Raw genomic sequence first — 18,008 nt, 5'->3', positions numbered from 1 at the left:
TCTTCCTAATTTAAAATTTATAGCACAGAATAGTAGAAAATAGCATTCCACTAAGAAAAATCAATATTCACATTGAAAATACTTACATCTAAAAATTTTCTCATTTTTTCTAACTGCTTTTCCAGTGCTTGGTTTTGCTGTCTTAAGTCCATTAGTTCAGCATTTTTTTCTTGTTCCAGCTCTATAAACCTACTGACTTGTTCCTCAACATCTATTTCTAGAGCTTTCACTTGTTTTTGAAGATCATCATGCACTTTTTCAGCTTGACACTGTACTTCTAGTTTTTCCTTCATTAGTTTTTCTGTCTCCTGTAGTAATTCTGTTTATAAATGCAAAAGTATATATATTGAGTTAAATCACGGTTAATGATATTACGATAATGCGATAATGAAATCATCCATAACTATGCTCAATTTTACCTTCATGAAATAAAAGATTGAGAATTATTTTAAATACACACCAAAAAGTAAATATTCCCTAAGGAAAATATCAGAACATCTTAACATATTCCTACATAAGGAAGGAAGTTAGTATTAATAAAATTATACAGAATTAACAAAAAAGGATATGTCTTGTCACTAAAAATAATATTTTTGTGAAAACAACACAGGACATGACAAAAATCCATTTTCACTATTAGGAAAAGAACAAAGTCCAATTAAATTCAAGCACAAAAGAAACTCACCATTTTCTTCACCTCAGGCAAAAATCAATTCACTCCAAACCCATAGTTTTTTTAATATGCATACACAATGCACACGAAGATCAAATACTGTAAATCTTTAACCAAGGCAAGTAAGAGTTACAGAAAAAGAAATACAACTATCACCAGAATTTCCTGTTAGTCTTACTCCTTATTATATCCATATTTCTGAGTTGCTTTTGCATGCTTACAAGTATGTGCATCATGGGAAAACTGACAAGTTTGAAAGGCACTGTGATGTAGTGCTTAAGAGCAGACTGTGAGTTCAAATCCTAGCTCTGCCGCTTATCTTCTATGTGACACTTAACATGATGTCCTTCAGTTTACTTACATATAAGTTGGGGATAATAAGGTTAACAATCTCTTATAATTTTGGGATCAAAAGTGTTGATATATGTAAAGAACAATTCCTGGGGTATGGTAAGTACTATGTAAGTGTTAGCTCTTATCATTATTATTAATAGAATAATAAGGTCTATAAAGCAAAAGTAAAACAATTCGATAGAGTGCGGCGCTGGGAGCACGGCGACGCTCCCGCCGCGGGTTCGGATCCTATATAGGAATGACTGGTGCACTCACTGGATGAGTGCCGGTCACGAAAAATGACAAAAAAAAAAAAAAAAAAAAAAAACAATTCTCCAATGAAGAAAATGGAAAGAACATATCCCTAGAGTCTTTATACTAATTAAAGTGCGTGCCAACACTGCACTCGGGACTAGGCATCTTTAGAAAATAGCTTTCCTTTTAAATCAGTATTAGATGTTAATATAAAAGCAAATCAACTAGAAAGCCTCTTACTAAATTTCATTGATCCTTTTGCTATCATCATCTTTTATACTTCCTGGACAAAGAGCATTTTGAAAAGTCATAGACTAGAAGAGTTTAATATTTGTTAAAGAAAAAAGGTTTGTTTGTTTGATTTATTTATTATTTATTTATTTATTGATTGATTGATTGATTGATTGATTGATTGTCTTTTTTCGTGACCAGCACTCAGCCAGTGAGTGCACCAGCCATTCCTATATAGGATCCGAACCCGTGGTGGGAGCGTTGCCGCGCTCCCAGCGCTGCACTCTCCCGAGAGCGCCATGGGCTCGGCCCAAAAGATTTTTTTTTAAAAGTCATTTTCTTTAAAAAAATGGTTACAAGCTCTGTGCAAAAATAGACATAATAAGATGATGGTCACTATGAATCAGTCATTAATTTCAAATAAAAATATGTTTTTATTATAAGAAAAGTGTTTTTTGTTGTTAAAGAGAAAAGTTGTGAGTATGAAACACAACAGCAAAACTGCAAAATTAGAAATATGTTAGTTGGTTGAAAATCCCAGGGTCACTCAAATTTTGAAGCTGTTAAGTCTACCACCCAAAAACTGGCCATGCAATTGTATACACACACCTGCTCCAGGTGCTGCATCAACTGCAGCATCTACTAGTCCTATGAGATAGAAAAAAACAAAAACAAAAAACAAACAAAAGACACAACAAAAATATAATTTATATGTCTTCTATTTCTAAAACAGGATAATGCACACACACACACAAGTATCAGAAGCAAAAGTTGAAGCCATTGATTATTATCATTGGCAATATTTTCAGAAGTTCAATATTTCTCGAATATTTATATGTATGACGTATTCTTTCCACATTAAGAATTCCAACTCTAAACCTGGGTTAAACTAATTTGAGCAACTAGAAAAAACTTCACTACACTACAAAAATGTATGTCATATTCCTAAATTGATAAAAGTGAGAAGACATGATAAACAATATTTAAAGTTTAATACTATAAAGACTGACATTTGCTGCTAAACAAACTTTAACTTAAGGGTGTTACTTAATTTTCCATTGAAGGAAAAACTAAAAGTTACTTGTAAATTTGAATATTCTTTGAACTCCTACTTAGATTAAACTAGATGTCAGCCTTCTTCCAGCAGCCAGTGACCTTTTCAATCTATTCTGCTCAGCCGACTGAAATCTCCCTACTTACTCACTACTAGTGCCAGATCAATGCTCTTAATTATTTAATCCAAGTGTACATTTTTGCTGCCTCTCTGCCATTGAAAGAACTAAACCTTACACAATTTTTAAAACATTCTGCCACATTATTTGCAGCAGAGGTTTAAAGATAAATGAAGAACTATTTTTTTCCTGTTAACATGTGCCAAAGAAAAAAGAAAAAGAAATCTTGATTCCACATAGTTGGCAAATAAGACATTTACCCATATGGTAGATTTTTCAAGTCCCTATATAAAATACATGTATAATGGCACTGAAAGAGGAAAAAAAGCCATCTTGAACTGTTAAAGATGAAAAATTAGAGGAATGTTTCATACAAAGTCTGAAAATACATACGTTTTTCAACTGGGCCTGCCTCTGCTTTCATAGCCTCCTTCTGTCTGGACAATAATTCTCGTTCTTCTTGGATCTGCTGTCGCTCTGCTTCCAATTCTTGCAGTCTATTTGCTGCACATAACAACTCCTGCTCAAGACGATCTATTATATCAGTTTTTTCCTGAATTTGTCTTTCAAAAAGAGTTTTTTCATCTGCATAGCCATCAATGATACCTATAACAAAAAATTAAGAGAATGAAATCATTACTCATTTCAAATTTTACCATTATGTTTTAATACAGTCAATAAAGGGTGTACTGTTAGCAAGACTTAAGTCATTTCAACCTATTAAAAGTCCTAAATGAATTTGCTGCTGATAGCAGCGACTATTAACCTTTAATATGGTATGTTCATTGAAACCTTTTTTCTCCTTTACCATTCTGTATAAACATAAAATTTCTCTGAATTTTCTAGCACTTTGCTATACTAAAGTATCACATCATGTAGGTGTAACTCATTTTATTAAACAGATATAAATAGACAGGTTCCTGGAAAGCTTAATACAAATCAAGTACTTGTGAATTGAATCACATTTACAATATACTAGAGAAGACTGATATTTTAAGTTATTCTGGAAGGCCAACACCCACAACAGTATGGGAGAATAGAAAGCATCGAACTTCAGAGGTTTAAAGTCTGCAGTCACCATATAATAGCGACTTTAAACAACTGAATAACATCTTTTAGCTTCTGTTTAAATGACAAAAGTTGTCTTTAGATAGTGGGATTATGGTAACAACTTACTACAATCCATTTCTGTGTTTTCTAAAATTTTTACCACAATCCATTTTTTTCCTAAAAATTTTAATATTTTCTGTAATTCTGTAAATTCTTTTTATAATTAAAAATATACATAGTTTAAAAAATTGCTTGGAGGAACTTTGAAAACAAGCTACAACTACTTTTCAGTGGCTGCTCTAAATTAAAGTAGATTGGTGGTTTCCAAACCTGGCTTTGCACCAAAATCTCTGTTTTAAAGGTTGAAACTTATCCACCCTCAGTTGCCATCGCAAGGTGCTCACCCTCAGCTTTACTGAGCTCCACAGCCAGCTGCTCTCTTGCCTTGGACTCCTCATGAAGGCGCTCTCGAAGTTCTTCTTGGCACTTAAGGAATTCTGTTGCTTCTTGTTTCTGTCTAAATGATTCACGCATCAACTCAGTCTGTGTAACTTTTGCATGTTCAAGCTAAACAAGGAGAGAGAGAATATATAAAGGACGATAGTGTTGGAAATACCAGTGTCGTTCCTCATTAAAGCTAAAAAAAAAAAAAAGCATTCTTAAATAAAGAAATATTATTGAATTAAAGTCATTTAATATATCTAGTGCATACTAACATTAGCAAGTATAGTAAGTCCTAGTAGACCAGTAGAGATTAGCTGTGTACAACTTTCCATAAGAGATGTATTCCAGTTTTACTAGACAAAAGAATATGATTCTTTTGGAAATAAACCACTTAAAGTCAATGGATGTGTATTCTATCATATAAAGGGAAATATAGAGTTAATGAAGCACAGGTTCCTACTGTATTTGCTAAAGAATTTTATATAACTATGTGGTCTATAATAAACTTTACTTCTTTTTTTTTTTTTTTCAAATCTCGACTTTTTATTTATTTATTTATTTTTTGTCTTTTTCGTGACCGGCACTCAGCTAGTGAGTGCACCGGCCATTCCTATATAGGATCCGAACCGCAGCAGGAGCGTCGCTGCGCTCCCAGCGCCGCACTCTCCCAAGTGCGCCATGGGCTCGGCCCAATAAACTTTACTTCTTTTATATTAAACATTAATTGACTGTGACTCCTACAATATCTGCTGTACACTGTGGAGTGCTAATAATACGTGATTACAACAATGGCATCAATTAACAAAATCAAAGTGGCAAAAAAATGAAATTACACATAACCCATGTGTTCTAACTAAAAGCTTTATATTTCTGTCCATTTGTGAAACATCTGAAGACTCCATGACTATTTTTTATTTTCAAAACATTAGAGTTCCAGGCATTAACCATAAATACAGCCTCCTTAAAATGCTGTCACTAGCACATACTGACTACATTCTTAAAAAACTAAGATAACTAGATCACTGGTACTGAATCAGCTGTATGAAATTGCAGGAAAGCACTATCTTTGTCTTAGTTGTCTGGGCTTCTATCAGTACATTCCTATCTGTTTTTATTGAAACAACTACTCAGGAAAACACTGAGCTCAAATGTTGCTAGTACTTAGTCCAAAAGTTTTAAAAAGAAATAATCATATGTACTTAATAGAAGGCTAACATGCAATGCCGTAAGAATTTGTAAATTTATATACAAAACACTCTGTGCATCAGAAAGATGATATAACCATGTTTTAAGCCTAACATGTGACCAAATGTAGTGGTTTCTAATTTACAGTCATATATCAGTAATGTATGATAAAACTTTGATAATATTTAAGAATATTTTATTCTTAAACTAAAGACTTCTACTCTTCACACCTGAGTGGTATTTACCATAGCAAATAGATTTTAGAGTTACTAAAGTATTTTCTGGTCATTCTAAATCAATTTCCAAAATATCCATATGCAGTTATTCTTGTTTTAATAGAACTTTTAAATATAATTTATAACATGTTATTTGAAAATAGTATGAATACACACGACTCATAATACAAAATTAAGCATAAATTTTAAATCACAAATTTCCTAAAATATCTGTGATAATACATTATTACCTCATAAGGATAACTTTATAAATATTTTTACTTTTAACTGGCAAAAAAGTATTTTTCCTTTAAAGTGGATAAGTAATATATATGAATTTTTATTATAAGGAAACATGACAATAAAGTATAAACTAATTTGTACACATCTACTCCCCTAAATTTACAGTCACAACCCTTATTTAAAAAATATATCAATTCTTTCTACATATACTTATGTAATTTTTTTCTATACATTACATAATCAGTGCCTAGTAAATACACAAAATCTCTAAAAGTACAAAATATGAGGGTACTTCAAAAAGTTCATGGGAAGATTAGTATTATCTTTCAACTCTATTTTTTCCACAAACTTTGTGAAGTACCCTCATATTTACAACAAAATACTTGCTTCAGATAAGTAAATTAAATAAGTCTTTACTTCTATCTTCTACTTCTACACAAGATCTAAACCAGAATTTTAGTGCATTTAAATATTTACCATAAAACCACAGGAAATAACTTCAGTTTTACAAAACATAACCAAAAAAACTGGATTAAATACAGTAAATCTAGCAAAAAAATTTCATTTATTATATCTGATGAGATCCACTTACTGAGATAAGAGATCTCCTTCAAATGCTCATCTAAATACTTTATACTTAAAAAAGATCTCTTCCACACAGTTAGAGTATGATTTATTCATATAATAATATGAAGTATATAAAAATTTCATATTCAGTATTTTCAAAGTATCTAAGAAACTTATCATTACACTAAAAGTATGTGTAAACCATCAGTAAATATTGTCGCTTTAATATAAAAGTTGCAGAAAAGGTTAACAAAACCATTCTGAAAACCATCTGGCTTGTTAAATATTAGCTAGCAGAGTTAAAGCTATGAAAGTCATAAAAAAATGCTGAATAACTTGTAATTATAGTGAATACTTGTAGTGAATCATTCACAACATATTTAAGTATCAAATGAACCTGAAACACTAAATATGCAAGCCTCTTTATGCTAAACACTTGCTCTTAACAATGTTTATAATACATTTCACATAAAAAGCAGAAAAAAATCTCTCTCCATAGTATTAGTAGGCATATTAAATAGAAAATAAGTTCGTTAAGGTGTTAACAAGAAAATTAAAATGTAAGTTTCCTTTTTCCTTGTCTGGACTATATAGTTAATATGCCATATGATTGTAAGAATTTCCTAATGGGCTCAATGACAATTCACTTAGCTGTTTTAAGTATCACAATGCTTATTCTCTCAAATATAACCATTCCATTTTTACACAGGACTGGCATCATAAACATACAAAAGCTTATCCTAAGGACAAGCAGGATCTTTTTAAATAGCTTGCCTGGCACTGGAGAAATGTAATATAATCTCATTCAGCTTTCTGGAATTAAAAACATAGCCAAGTTGAGGCTCTCACAGTCTATATTTAGCCCTTTGATACATCCAGGATGAATGAGCAAATAACACACCAACCAACCAAACAAGATTGTTCCATTTAACCTTATTAAAGACACATAAAATTTCATTTCTCATCATACACAGTTTTTAAACTAAATGCTTTTTATACTTACTGAATAAGGAGGGGTAGGCAGTGAAATTTTAGAAATAAGCTTTAATATGTGCCCATTTCTTTTATGAATAAAATGAAAAATAGAAGTATTAATAATTACTGAGTTATTTTCATCCAAATGTTCACACAGAGGAAAAGGATGTGGTAAAGGCACGCGAGATTCAACCTCATAAATGTCTTCATCTTGTTCTTCCAACCATGAGCCACTGAGTTTGACAGTTGCCAAATAGGTCTTATAAGAATCCATTCTGGAAGATGTAGTTGCCAAGCTTCCTCATTTGCTTTACCAGTTTTCTACTACATCAAAAAGTCCTTTTCCATTTATCAAGATATACCATAGCAGTATGAAAATTTCTTTTTAGCACTATCAAATACACATTATAAAGTTAATTCATACAACTGAAAAATAAAAGGGTAGGAAAGTTCAGGAAAAAAAAACCCTCAAATCTAAAAAAACTACATCTCTATCAGTCTTAATTCAAAAAACCCCCCAAACAAAACAAAAACCAAAAAACAACCCCCTAGAAATAAAAGCAAGCAAACCAAAAAACTACCTTTAAGATTAGAAAATTAAATCCTTGAACGAAAATATAAATATCTAATTAGCTAAGCAATAAAACTGCTTGCAGTATCAAATATGTCTGTGGTAATAAGTGAGCCTTCCAACAGGAACCTGGCAGGGAAGGTCAAGTTTTAAATCTCCATAGTAGCAGTCTTGAGAAATGCAGTTGCCAACATTTCTCTTGCTCTTGCTGCTTCACTCCATTCAAAAGGAAAAGCTCTTCTGAACTGAGCTATTCAAACAGCCTCTCATGCTCAGCCAAAGGATTCTAGTCAGTGTCCCCAGAGGAGAAGGTCGGAACAGTGGGTGTGGTTTTATGTCTTTACCTGTAGGTACACTGACAGGTGGAATGTGAATTAATACACCCACAAAAAAGCCTGCCTAACAGGATCCAAGTTCCACGTCAGAGCTTTGAAAAGGGCATTTAGACAAGTTTATAATGTTTCTAAGATAAGCCAGTGTTTTTCCATCCCATTAAAAAAAACTGCTTTAATTAAATTTGTGAAATCGAGTATGTTTGAGTCCATATTCTAATCAGTTATTCAAGTATATCAATTAATCATAAAAATGTCGGGAAAATTAAGACTTCTTTTTGATAATCCCTTAGAAATAATATTCATCTTTTGAGCAGTCACTAAAGCAAAATATAGACAGTTCAGTTATAACCTATTTTCACATTAAATTGTTTAGAGTGCATGTTAAGGAAAAAAAACTTTTAAAAACTGCATTGTATATAGTAGTTTATACTTATACCACTATGAATCCTGACCAAAATTTAGAAGCCCAAATTGTGTATAACAATGAGCTTTCTGGTGGCTCTAGAAACCTGGGCAACAGTGAAAAAACCAACAATTCAGAATTTTAAAAGATAACTTACTTTTTAATATTCAAACATTCTCAATAATGAAAGTTGTTTTAAATAAAGGAAAAAGCTTTCATTTTAGTGCCTTTTTTCTATCTAGTAACCAAATATCCTAAACCCATAGGCCTTTATTCAAATGGAAAAACCCATACTAAAACAAGCAGGTAATATCAACAAATATGCATGTTATAGCCATTCTCATCACATAAAGTTGTTTAGAGATGCCAGTACTCAAACCCTTCACAGTATGCTAATGATTAGGACAGAGAAAATGAGATTTTCCACAGAATGCCCAGAATCTACAGGGGGATGGATTGCTGCTGGGAAGGGGCAGCTACCTCTTAAAATTCTGGACTAGGTAATAATAAATTTTTGTTTATTAGGGTTTCTTATGTGACCCTCCAATTAATCTGTGAAGATGTGTTAATACCTACAGAAGAGAAGGCCTAACCCTATCACTGCTACAGCTAGCTAAATGTGGCTTTAATGGGGCTTCAGTAGATACAAAATTATCAATATCCTAGCTGCTCAGCTTTATGAACTATTGGGACCCATGTTTAGCATATCAAATACCTTTTAAAATACTCTTTTCCTGCTCCCTCTACAAATTACAGTTTATTTTGATTATCAGGTGTCCAATTTTTCTTATTTGAGGCAAAAACAAAATTCTGTGAAAATATCCCTTTGTAGGTCAAGGGAAGAACAAACTGCAAGGAAAAGACAAAAACTAGGGAGGGAAAAAAAAGACTCAAAAAAGTAATAGATTAAGGTGGAGCAAACAGGCCTTAGCAACAGCATATTCACTGATAGTATATTCTATTAACTGATGTTCAGAAATGTGACCCTGAACTACAGTAGTTCAAATTATACTCTATTTTGGTTTTTTCCTCCTCTGTTTTAGAAAGCACATAAAACTTTTTGCAATTAAAAGTTAAAATGACCTCAATTTTTAGGAGGACACACTTTTATTTATCCAAACTAGCTCATTAGCCCCTGGTTGCAGGTAATCAAGATTTTAATGTATATTTGAAGGCTATTAATTTGCATATAGAGTCATGTTTCCCAAACAAAATAGCTTTAATCATACAATGTCAAGCTATTTTAACCTTTTTTCGCCATAAATTATTTCCCTCAAATTGTAAGACACTTCTGTTGCTCTATTTTGGACTTTATTTATTTCTCTAAGTTATTTAATAGAGGGACTAAATCCTGCATACATTATCTGGACAGAGCCCTGATCAATGCTAAGCATACTGGGGACAGCACTTGATGGCAAAATGTGTTTTCAGCACTTTGATCACAGTTGTGTTTAAAACATGATGACAAAACAAAATCTTGACTTAACACTACTTTTTCATCCTCAGACTCCTTTTTTGAGAAAATACACAAGAAGGCAGCCTTGATTCCATTATTCTCAGAAGTGAGAATTAGTAAACTCACGAGTTTCCTATAATGAAAATCATTCTGTGGGAATAAATTACTTATTCATTAATTTCTTCTAAGGTCTAAAGGAATCTCTTGTTAAACAATCTCCTATGGCTCTAAATAATATCTCTGGAGTCTGGAAAACTTTAATTGCTCAAAGACTATTCCTATAGAACAGACTGATTTCTATTTGCACCTGATCTAACAGTCAAGAATCTGTGAAACCATACTCTCACAGATAACTCTTCTGCAGAACCACAAAGAGACTACTGTACAAAGATTGTGTTAAAGAGATTATTTTTCTAAGGGCCTTAACAGTGTAGTCTCTAAGCACTTTTCCTCACATAAAAAAAACTATCCCAACCAACAGGAAACTACGAATATGTTCAGTATAAACCAGATTTTATAGTAGCCTGTCTGGGCATTAAAACCTGTCATAATGTATTACTATATGGACTTGAACATACCATTGGACAAATCACCTCTCAAATCAAATACATAAAGTAAAATACAGTAGTTTCCCCTGATCTGCAGCTTCACTTTTAGCAGTTCCAGTTATCCATGGTCAATCTCGGATATTAACCTGCATATCAGACCACAGTTAATGGAATGGAAATGGAAAATTCCAGAAATAAATGATAAGTTTTAAATTCTGTGCCATTCTGAGTAGGGTGATGAAATCTCACTGTCTGGCCCAGGACGTGAATCCTCCCTTTGCCCAGCGTATTCACGCTGTGTACGCTACATGCCGGTTAGTCACTGACATCATCTGCTTCTGACATCTAACAAGGGACATCGTCATGCCTCAATTATCCAGATCACCTGAAGCAGATGATCTTTCTTCTGACTTATTGTGAGAAAGTCAACGGTAGCCTAATGTTACATCATGATGCCTGTTATCATTCACCTCACTTCATCTCATCACATAAGGATTTTAACATCTCATGTCATCACAAGGGTCAGTACTGTACAATAAGATATTTCGTGACAGAGAGAAAGAAAGAGAAAGCTCACTCACATAACTTTTATTACAGTATATTGTTATAACTGTTATTATTAGTTACTGCAGTTAACCTTTTAACTGTGCCTAATTTATACATTAAACTTTATCATAGATGTACGTATAGGAAAAAAATAGTATATGTAGGGTTTGGTACTATCTGTGGTTTCAGGCAGCCACTGGGGGTCTGGGAATGTATTCCCTGTAAATAAGGGGGGACTACTATATCCCTATGATACATATTATGAAACCAGTCTATCAGGCAGACTCTTGTCCAAAGCCCTGATTCTTAGTAAAGAAAATGTTTACAAATTCTTTTTTTAAAACAGGATGTACCTATGAAACCTAAAGCAGCCCAAAACCTTAAAACTAAGTTTCATCATATTTCTTCTATTAAAATTGCACAACATATGCTATAGGTTAAATGCATCCCCTAAAAGTTCATGTATTGGAAACAAGACCCCTACTGTAACAGTGCTAAGAGGGTGGGAAATCCAATTATGGTATCTGAAAGGTGGGGCCTTTGAGAGACAATTGGATTGTGAGGAGTATACCCTCATGAACGGCTTTATCCATTCATGAAATAATGAGTCATCATGGGCGTGGTTCTGATGGCTTTATAAGGAGAGTGAAAAGGTTAGCTGTCTTGCTCTTGCCATTTTCCCACCATGTGATACCCTGTGTGACCACGAGACCCTGTAGAGAGTTCCCACCCGGAATAATGCCCTCACCAGATGCATCCCCTAGACCTTGGACTTCCCAGCCTCCGAAACTGTTAGTAATAAATCTTATTTCTTTATACATTATCCAATTTCAGATATTCTGTTATAAGCAACAGAGAAAACGGACCAATAGAACATATAAAACCACATCATTAAAAAAGAAAAAAAAACTTTGAATATTCAACAACATTTACTTAGGTTCTGGGGCCTTTTCAATGAAATTTATTCCCCACAACCACAAGCCCACATTCACCTGCAATAATCCCTCTCTCCACTCTTAATCGAGGCAAGGTCTCTCTGATACAAAGGCTACACCTTCCTCCTATGCTCTGGATTCCATCCTTCACCTACCCACAAGGATTGGTTCCACAAAGCCCATCCCCTGTCCTGCATCTTCAACTTTTCTGTTGCTAATTGATGTGAACTATTCCAACCTTTAAAATTCCAGCACTCTCCCCTCCTTAAGTTAGTGCTCTTCTGTTTTCTTCAGAGCGAGGTGTCATGAAATTGCTCTTTCCTTAACTGTGTGAATTTTGAATTCCTCCTCTACCACTCCATTAAACTATTCTCACCAAGTTAACTGTCACTAAGAGATGACTCAATAAATGGTCTATAATCACTAACTTAACCTAGAAGTAAATAAATCTGGCATTAAAACACAAAATATCTAACAATATTTGCCATATTTGCTACATCCAATAGTCACTGGTGGTTACTGAAGAAAAATACAATACTGAGTGAGTAATTTCTTAGAGAAAAAAACATCAATGAAAGTCAGATATCAGAAATAAGAGATCAAAGACACTCAACTTAACTTCTGTTTGAAATACACCTAGATCTAGGATACTCTGAATAAAGAGATCAATAAAAATATTAATACTCATCCTGTTGCTGATGATAATGAAGCACTCACTTGATTAACATGACAGCTATAATTCTATAATTGTTTTAAATTAAACACTTAAAAAATAAGTAAGTAAATTTCTTCACTTTAAAGCAGTAAATAGTTTTATTTTTATTTTTTTGGCAGCTGGCTGGTGGGGGAATCTGGACCCTTAACCTTGGTGTTATAACTCCACACCCTCACCAACTGAGCTAACCAGCCAGCCAAGTAAATAATTTTTAAAATTCTGCTTACAGTAACTTAAGAGACAACTACCATACATAGTGTAAAAATTTTATAGAGCAAGAAAACTGCAATTTAAGTTTTAAATACTATGATTATATCTTTTTAAAGTTCCTATTTAAAAACAGTACTTTAATGTAAAACCTGTCCCACACTCTAATTTCCTACGAAGAGACAGTCTGTAAAGTGAAGTAATCTATTCATATTTGTAAAAAGGAGTAAAAATCATGTGAAGAAATTATGAGTTTGATTTGTTATATTGTACTAATATTATGTTTTTTTGGGGGGTGGGGAGGACAGCTTGCTGGTATGGGGATCTAAACCCTTGACCTTTGTACTAGTAGACATATTAGAGCATATAGTTTTATAGATTCATACTATTCTTTATTCTATTATACTATTTATACTATTTCAAACAAACAATATATTTTAACAAAACATTTCATACAACGGTGAAGTTAAAGTATCTTTTGGTACCAAAAAGTAATGTGTAAGGGTCTAGACAATCTGAATATTAAAACATGGAATTTTACAACTGGAAGAGCCAATCAGCACATTACATTAACCCTTACTACCTGAAAAGAAGGCTACTGATAACAGTATTGGTTATCATAAACACAACTAATTATTAAAGGAGAGCCTAACTAAATGTCTGTGGGACAGTAGAGAGAAACATTTAGTCATTCCATGGCTAAATGAAAACCTACTTCAAACTTAGTACATATTAGCAATATAAGGAGGTTACCTGACTACTAGTTTCACTTATGGCTTCTAGAAGTTTTTCAACTGCTGCTTGTAGTCGAGAGCTAATGTTCAGCATAAGTTCTTCATTTTCAGGGTCTATTTCGGTTCCAGCAAAACCACTCCTCACTAGCCGTTGGGACAGCTCTGTTCCTTCCTCAGTTACTTTTGACCACATGCTACTGTCATTTCTGGGTACACCACTTTCAGAATAAGAGGATATGGATTCATCTGTAACTAGAATAACAGTATTTTAAAGGCATAAATTAATTTAATTAATAATATATAATTTTTAAAAGTTACAAAATCAAATCAAATTAAAACTTGAAATCATGGAAATTACAAGATCTTTTATTAACAGTATTTCAACAAAACAAATAAAATATGCAAAACCAGAATGTAATATTATTCAATAACCAAGGAAGAATGAGAAGATAATGCTATGTTAACAGGACTTTGCACAAATTAATATTTGGGTTATTTAGTATTTTTTTCTCTGATAAAAGATGTTTAAGACAACTTTCAACAGGTATTTACTAAGTGCCAACCATGTAGGATTTGCTAAGTAATGGGGACACACAGGTGATAAGATCTGGTTCCTAGTCTCAAGGACTTTACAGTATAATGAGAAAACAAATACAAAACAACCACATAAAAAAAAAAACATTGTGCAATGAGATGTTCCAGGTGTATGGAAGAATAAGTGCTTGAATTTGTGTGTAGCAGACCCTTTGATTTTTGAGCACTACACTGGGTATCATCACAAGTTCTGGCTACACAGGAAAAGGGACTAAGATAATTTTGTAGCTTACTACTTTTGTGAGAGTAAAGACATTAGATTGGTGAGTAGTTCTAATTCAACTACAGACATTGCTATCCACACTATTCTTAATTCTTACATAAGGAAAATTGAGTTTACATGAGCAAAAGATAAGTTTTGCAAGTGTTTTCTCTAAACTAAAATAAAAGCACAAATTATTCGTCACTGTCATGGAAGATAATACTCATCCATGACAGCATGTTACAACCCAACAATGAAATTTCCTGAAGAGGAATTATCTATTCTTTTATTACATGTAATATATGTTATCAGTAACTCAACAGAACAACAAGTTAAAGCAGAGGAAAGTCTAATGTCCAAAGTACTCAGAATAAGCATTCAGTGGGACACATTTACCCAGCATAAGACCTATTTATTTATTAGAACTCATCTTGTTAAACTAGCTGGTGCCACCATGGAGTTCTCTCAATCTCATGCAGTAATTATATTAGAGGTAGCTTCAGATGTGAGATCTGAATTCAGCATAAATCAATATTTACTAAGCACCTCCTCTGTAGAAGTCACTGGGTGAAGAGTCCAAAACTGCATTCTAGGACATGATTTTAAACATGTGTTATTATACTTAGGCTTTTCTAATTAGCGTAACAGCTAATACATTTTCACTTTGTATCTTCATTCCCCAAATTAAAAAACAACTACACTGATATTTACTTATATTATTCCATGTGCTCAAAACTGAATGCCCTGTTAACAGGGATTAATACTTTATAAATACTTATGAGTTCAAAATGAACTTGAAATTCAAAATGACCCATAAACTATATACAAAGTATAATACAATGTATACTGCAAAATTACTAAATCAAATTAACGTAATCTAGAAAATAAATGATATTTTTGAAGAAGCTACAGAAGAAATATTATTACTTTTTAGTTGGTGCTTAAAAAAAATAAAAATACCTGTTGTATAGCATCTTTATCCAAGGAATTAAATGCATTCTAGTGACATTTTCTTTCTCATGAGTACAGAGTATGACAAATTTCAGGCAAAGAGAATAGTCTGATATGATGGGACCTCTAGGCTTTACAGAGCAAAATATGTGGAGAAGTAGGAATCAGGGAGGGAGAGAGCTAAAAGAATGTAGCTAGAAAGTAGGCAGGATTCAACTTATGAAAGGTCTTAAAATTTAAAGGAAATTTGGGGTTTTTGCTATAAACAACAAGAAGGGTAAATCATTTTTTGAGCAGGAATATAATATCAAATATGTGAATCAGGAAGCAAGTTGTAGCAATACAGAGGAAAGCTGGAGGAGAAAAGTCTTACAAGGCTCCTTCATTTTTGCAGATGAGAGGTGATGAGGCCATGAAATAAGATGGTGGTGTTGGGGGCTGGTTTGGGAAAAGGCACCAGATGAAGAAGACTGAATGTATAAGACAAGGCAGGAAGAAAAGTAAGATCACCAGCTTAGGTGATTCTCAGATGACAGAGGAGTCATTGAGAAATACTTTTTAGTATTTCTAAGTACTAATCAGGAGTATACATAGTAGGCATGAAAAATTATTAGTCTGAAATATTAATGGGACATCTGGAGATGAGTCAACTGGCAGAAATTTGAGTGTGCAGACACTTAGGAGTCATTTGTGGAAAGGTGAGAGTTGAAACCTTGGGAGTGGATACATTTGTTTTAGGAGCAATGTTTAGTAAGAGACAGAAGACAAACAAAGTTGAAGTCTCTCTATATCATAAGCTCACAAAAGAACCTGTGTAAAAAAATATCAGATAGGAGAGAGACACTCCAGGAGACAAGAAGAGAACATTTCAAAACTGAGAGACTTCAATGATATCATTTGTGTATAAGAGAAACAGGACAAGGACTGAGAAAATGCTATGGATTTGACATTTGGTCAGTGCTGTCCTCTGAGAGAACAGCTTTGGTACTGCAGGAACAGAAACCAAAGTTGGTGAATGCAGGAGTTAGTCTACTTTCTCATTGTGTTTGCCAAAGTTCACCTTGAGGGGGAAGCAAAGTTGAGAAAAAACACTTTTTGTTTTTTAAAGAATGTTTTGTGGTATAAAGAAGGAATCAGTGGTGAAGAAGAGATTGAAGATATTGTATATTATACGTGAGCAAATCTCAAGCACAAAATACAGAGGACATGTGAAGCAAAGTGGTTTATAAAAGGCCACTCAATATGAGTTTTTTGAAATGACTAATAAAAAAAATAGACATTAAAGTACCTAGAAAAGATGAAGATGTCAACTAGTTAATGTATTTTATTGATAACATTTCGAGGATATAAGCAATTTGAAATAATCTGAATATGTTCCAATGAAGAAACAGAATTATTTATGTTTATTCCTGTGAAATAAGGGAATGAGAAAGACATCAAGATTATACTTGATTTATAACAACTAGTCTTTGAGGAAAAAACCCAGAAGATAATATAAACAGCAAGGCAATTTCATAACATGCCAACAGAAATCTCAGAATGGCCAATTTGGTGAACAGAATCATTTCAGCTTGGTGAACCACTCAGATCTATGTCTTAAACATAGCAAATGTTGGTTATAAGAGTATACATCCTCTGGATTATACCACATTCATTCCCTGATAATAATAAACTCCTCAGGTTAAAGGAGGGTGGGCAATATGATAGAGCCCTCTTTGTCCCAATGGCTCTTTGAATATCTCTATGTTTCCAACTGGAAACCACTGGACTGTAATCTCACCCTAGTATCTGACAGAATGGCACTAAAGCCCAGGAAGACTTACGACATTTCCCCAAGGTCATAGTGAGCTAGAAAAAAAACAAAGCCTTCTGATTACTAACCCCAGCATTCTTTCGATAACATCACGCCCCAAAAGGAAGCTACAGCAAATCAGATTCAGTCCCCAGCCTCCTAAGGAAGAGGTGAGCATTCTACCACTGAACCATCACAATGCGGATCTAAAGGAAATTTTCTTTCAACATAGCCTGGTGAACTCCTTATTGTGAACTGACTCACTCAGGTTCAAGTGATTTCACACTGGTTCAAAATTTCCTTTCAATTTCATAAACTAATTCACTCTTATGAGAAAGCAAATAGCAAATCAATTATTTATTTTTTGAGTGTTAACAAGTCCATACATGTTTAAAATCTAAACGAGTTCAGACTTGAAGAATGAAAATAAATCACAAGTGTTACTTACAGCAAAGTATACATAAAAACTGAAAAGCAAAAGTCAATTCATAATCAGATTACGGTTTAATTTTTTTCTGTTATATTAAATAAGATATAAAAGAAAATCTTTCAAAAATGTATTTTAGTTTTTACAATAACGTTTCCATGAAAAATATGAAGAGGTATCAGAAAAAAATTCTTACACATGGAGCACAGTGTCAATATTTTAAAGCCAGCATTTTCTTGAAGGTTTATG

At 33.2% G+C, this 18,008-nt stretch overlaps 1 protein-coding gene across 6 annotated transcripts in view; it reads right to left on the bottom strand.

Annotated features, from left to right (window-relative positions):
• AKAP9 (A-kinase anchoring protein 9) overlaps positions 1-18,008 on the bottom strand; it is a 136,493-nt gene that overhangs the window by 37,488 nt on the left and 80,997 nt on the right. For 5 of the 6 annotated variants that reach the window (XM_063100021.1, XM_063100023.1, XM_063100022.1 and 2 more), the window contains 5 exons: positions 13,813-14,045; positions 4,119-4,281; positions 3,058-3,270; positions 2,102-2,140; positions 87-319 (listed from right to left, as the gene is read on the bottom strand). In XM_063100021.1, the coding sequence (XP_062956091.1) occupies positions 87-319; positions 2,102-2,140; positions 3,058-3,270; positions 4,119-4,281; positions 13,813-14,045 (881 nt within the window). Of the gene's footprint in view, positions 1-86; positions 320-2,101; positions 2,141-3,057; positions 3,271-4,118; positions 4,282-7,371; positions 7,733-13,812; positions 14,046-18,008 lie in introns of those variants that run through there. The other variant, XM_063100026.1, reaches the window with a different exon arrangement.

Source organism: Cynocephalus volans, chromosome 6, assembly GCF_027409185.1.
Source record: "Cynocephalus volans isolate mCynVol1 chromosome 6, mCynVol1.pri, whole genome shotgun sequence".
NCBI lineage: Eukaryota > Metazoa > Chordata > Mammalia > Dermoptera > Cynocephalidae > Cynocephalus > Cynocephalus volans.
This window is presented reverse-complemented; position numbering and strand designations above follow the sequence as displayed.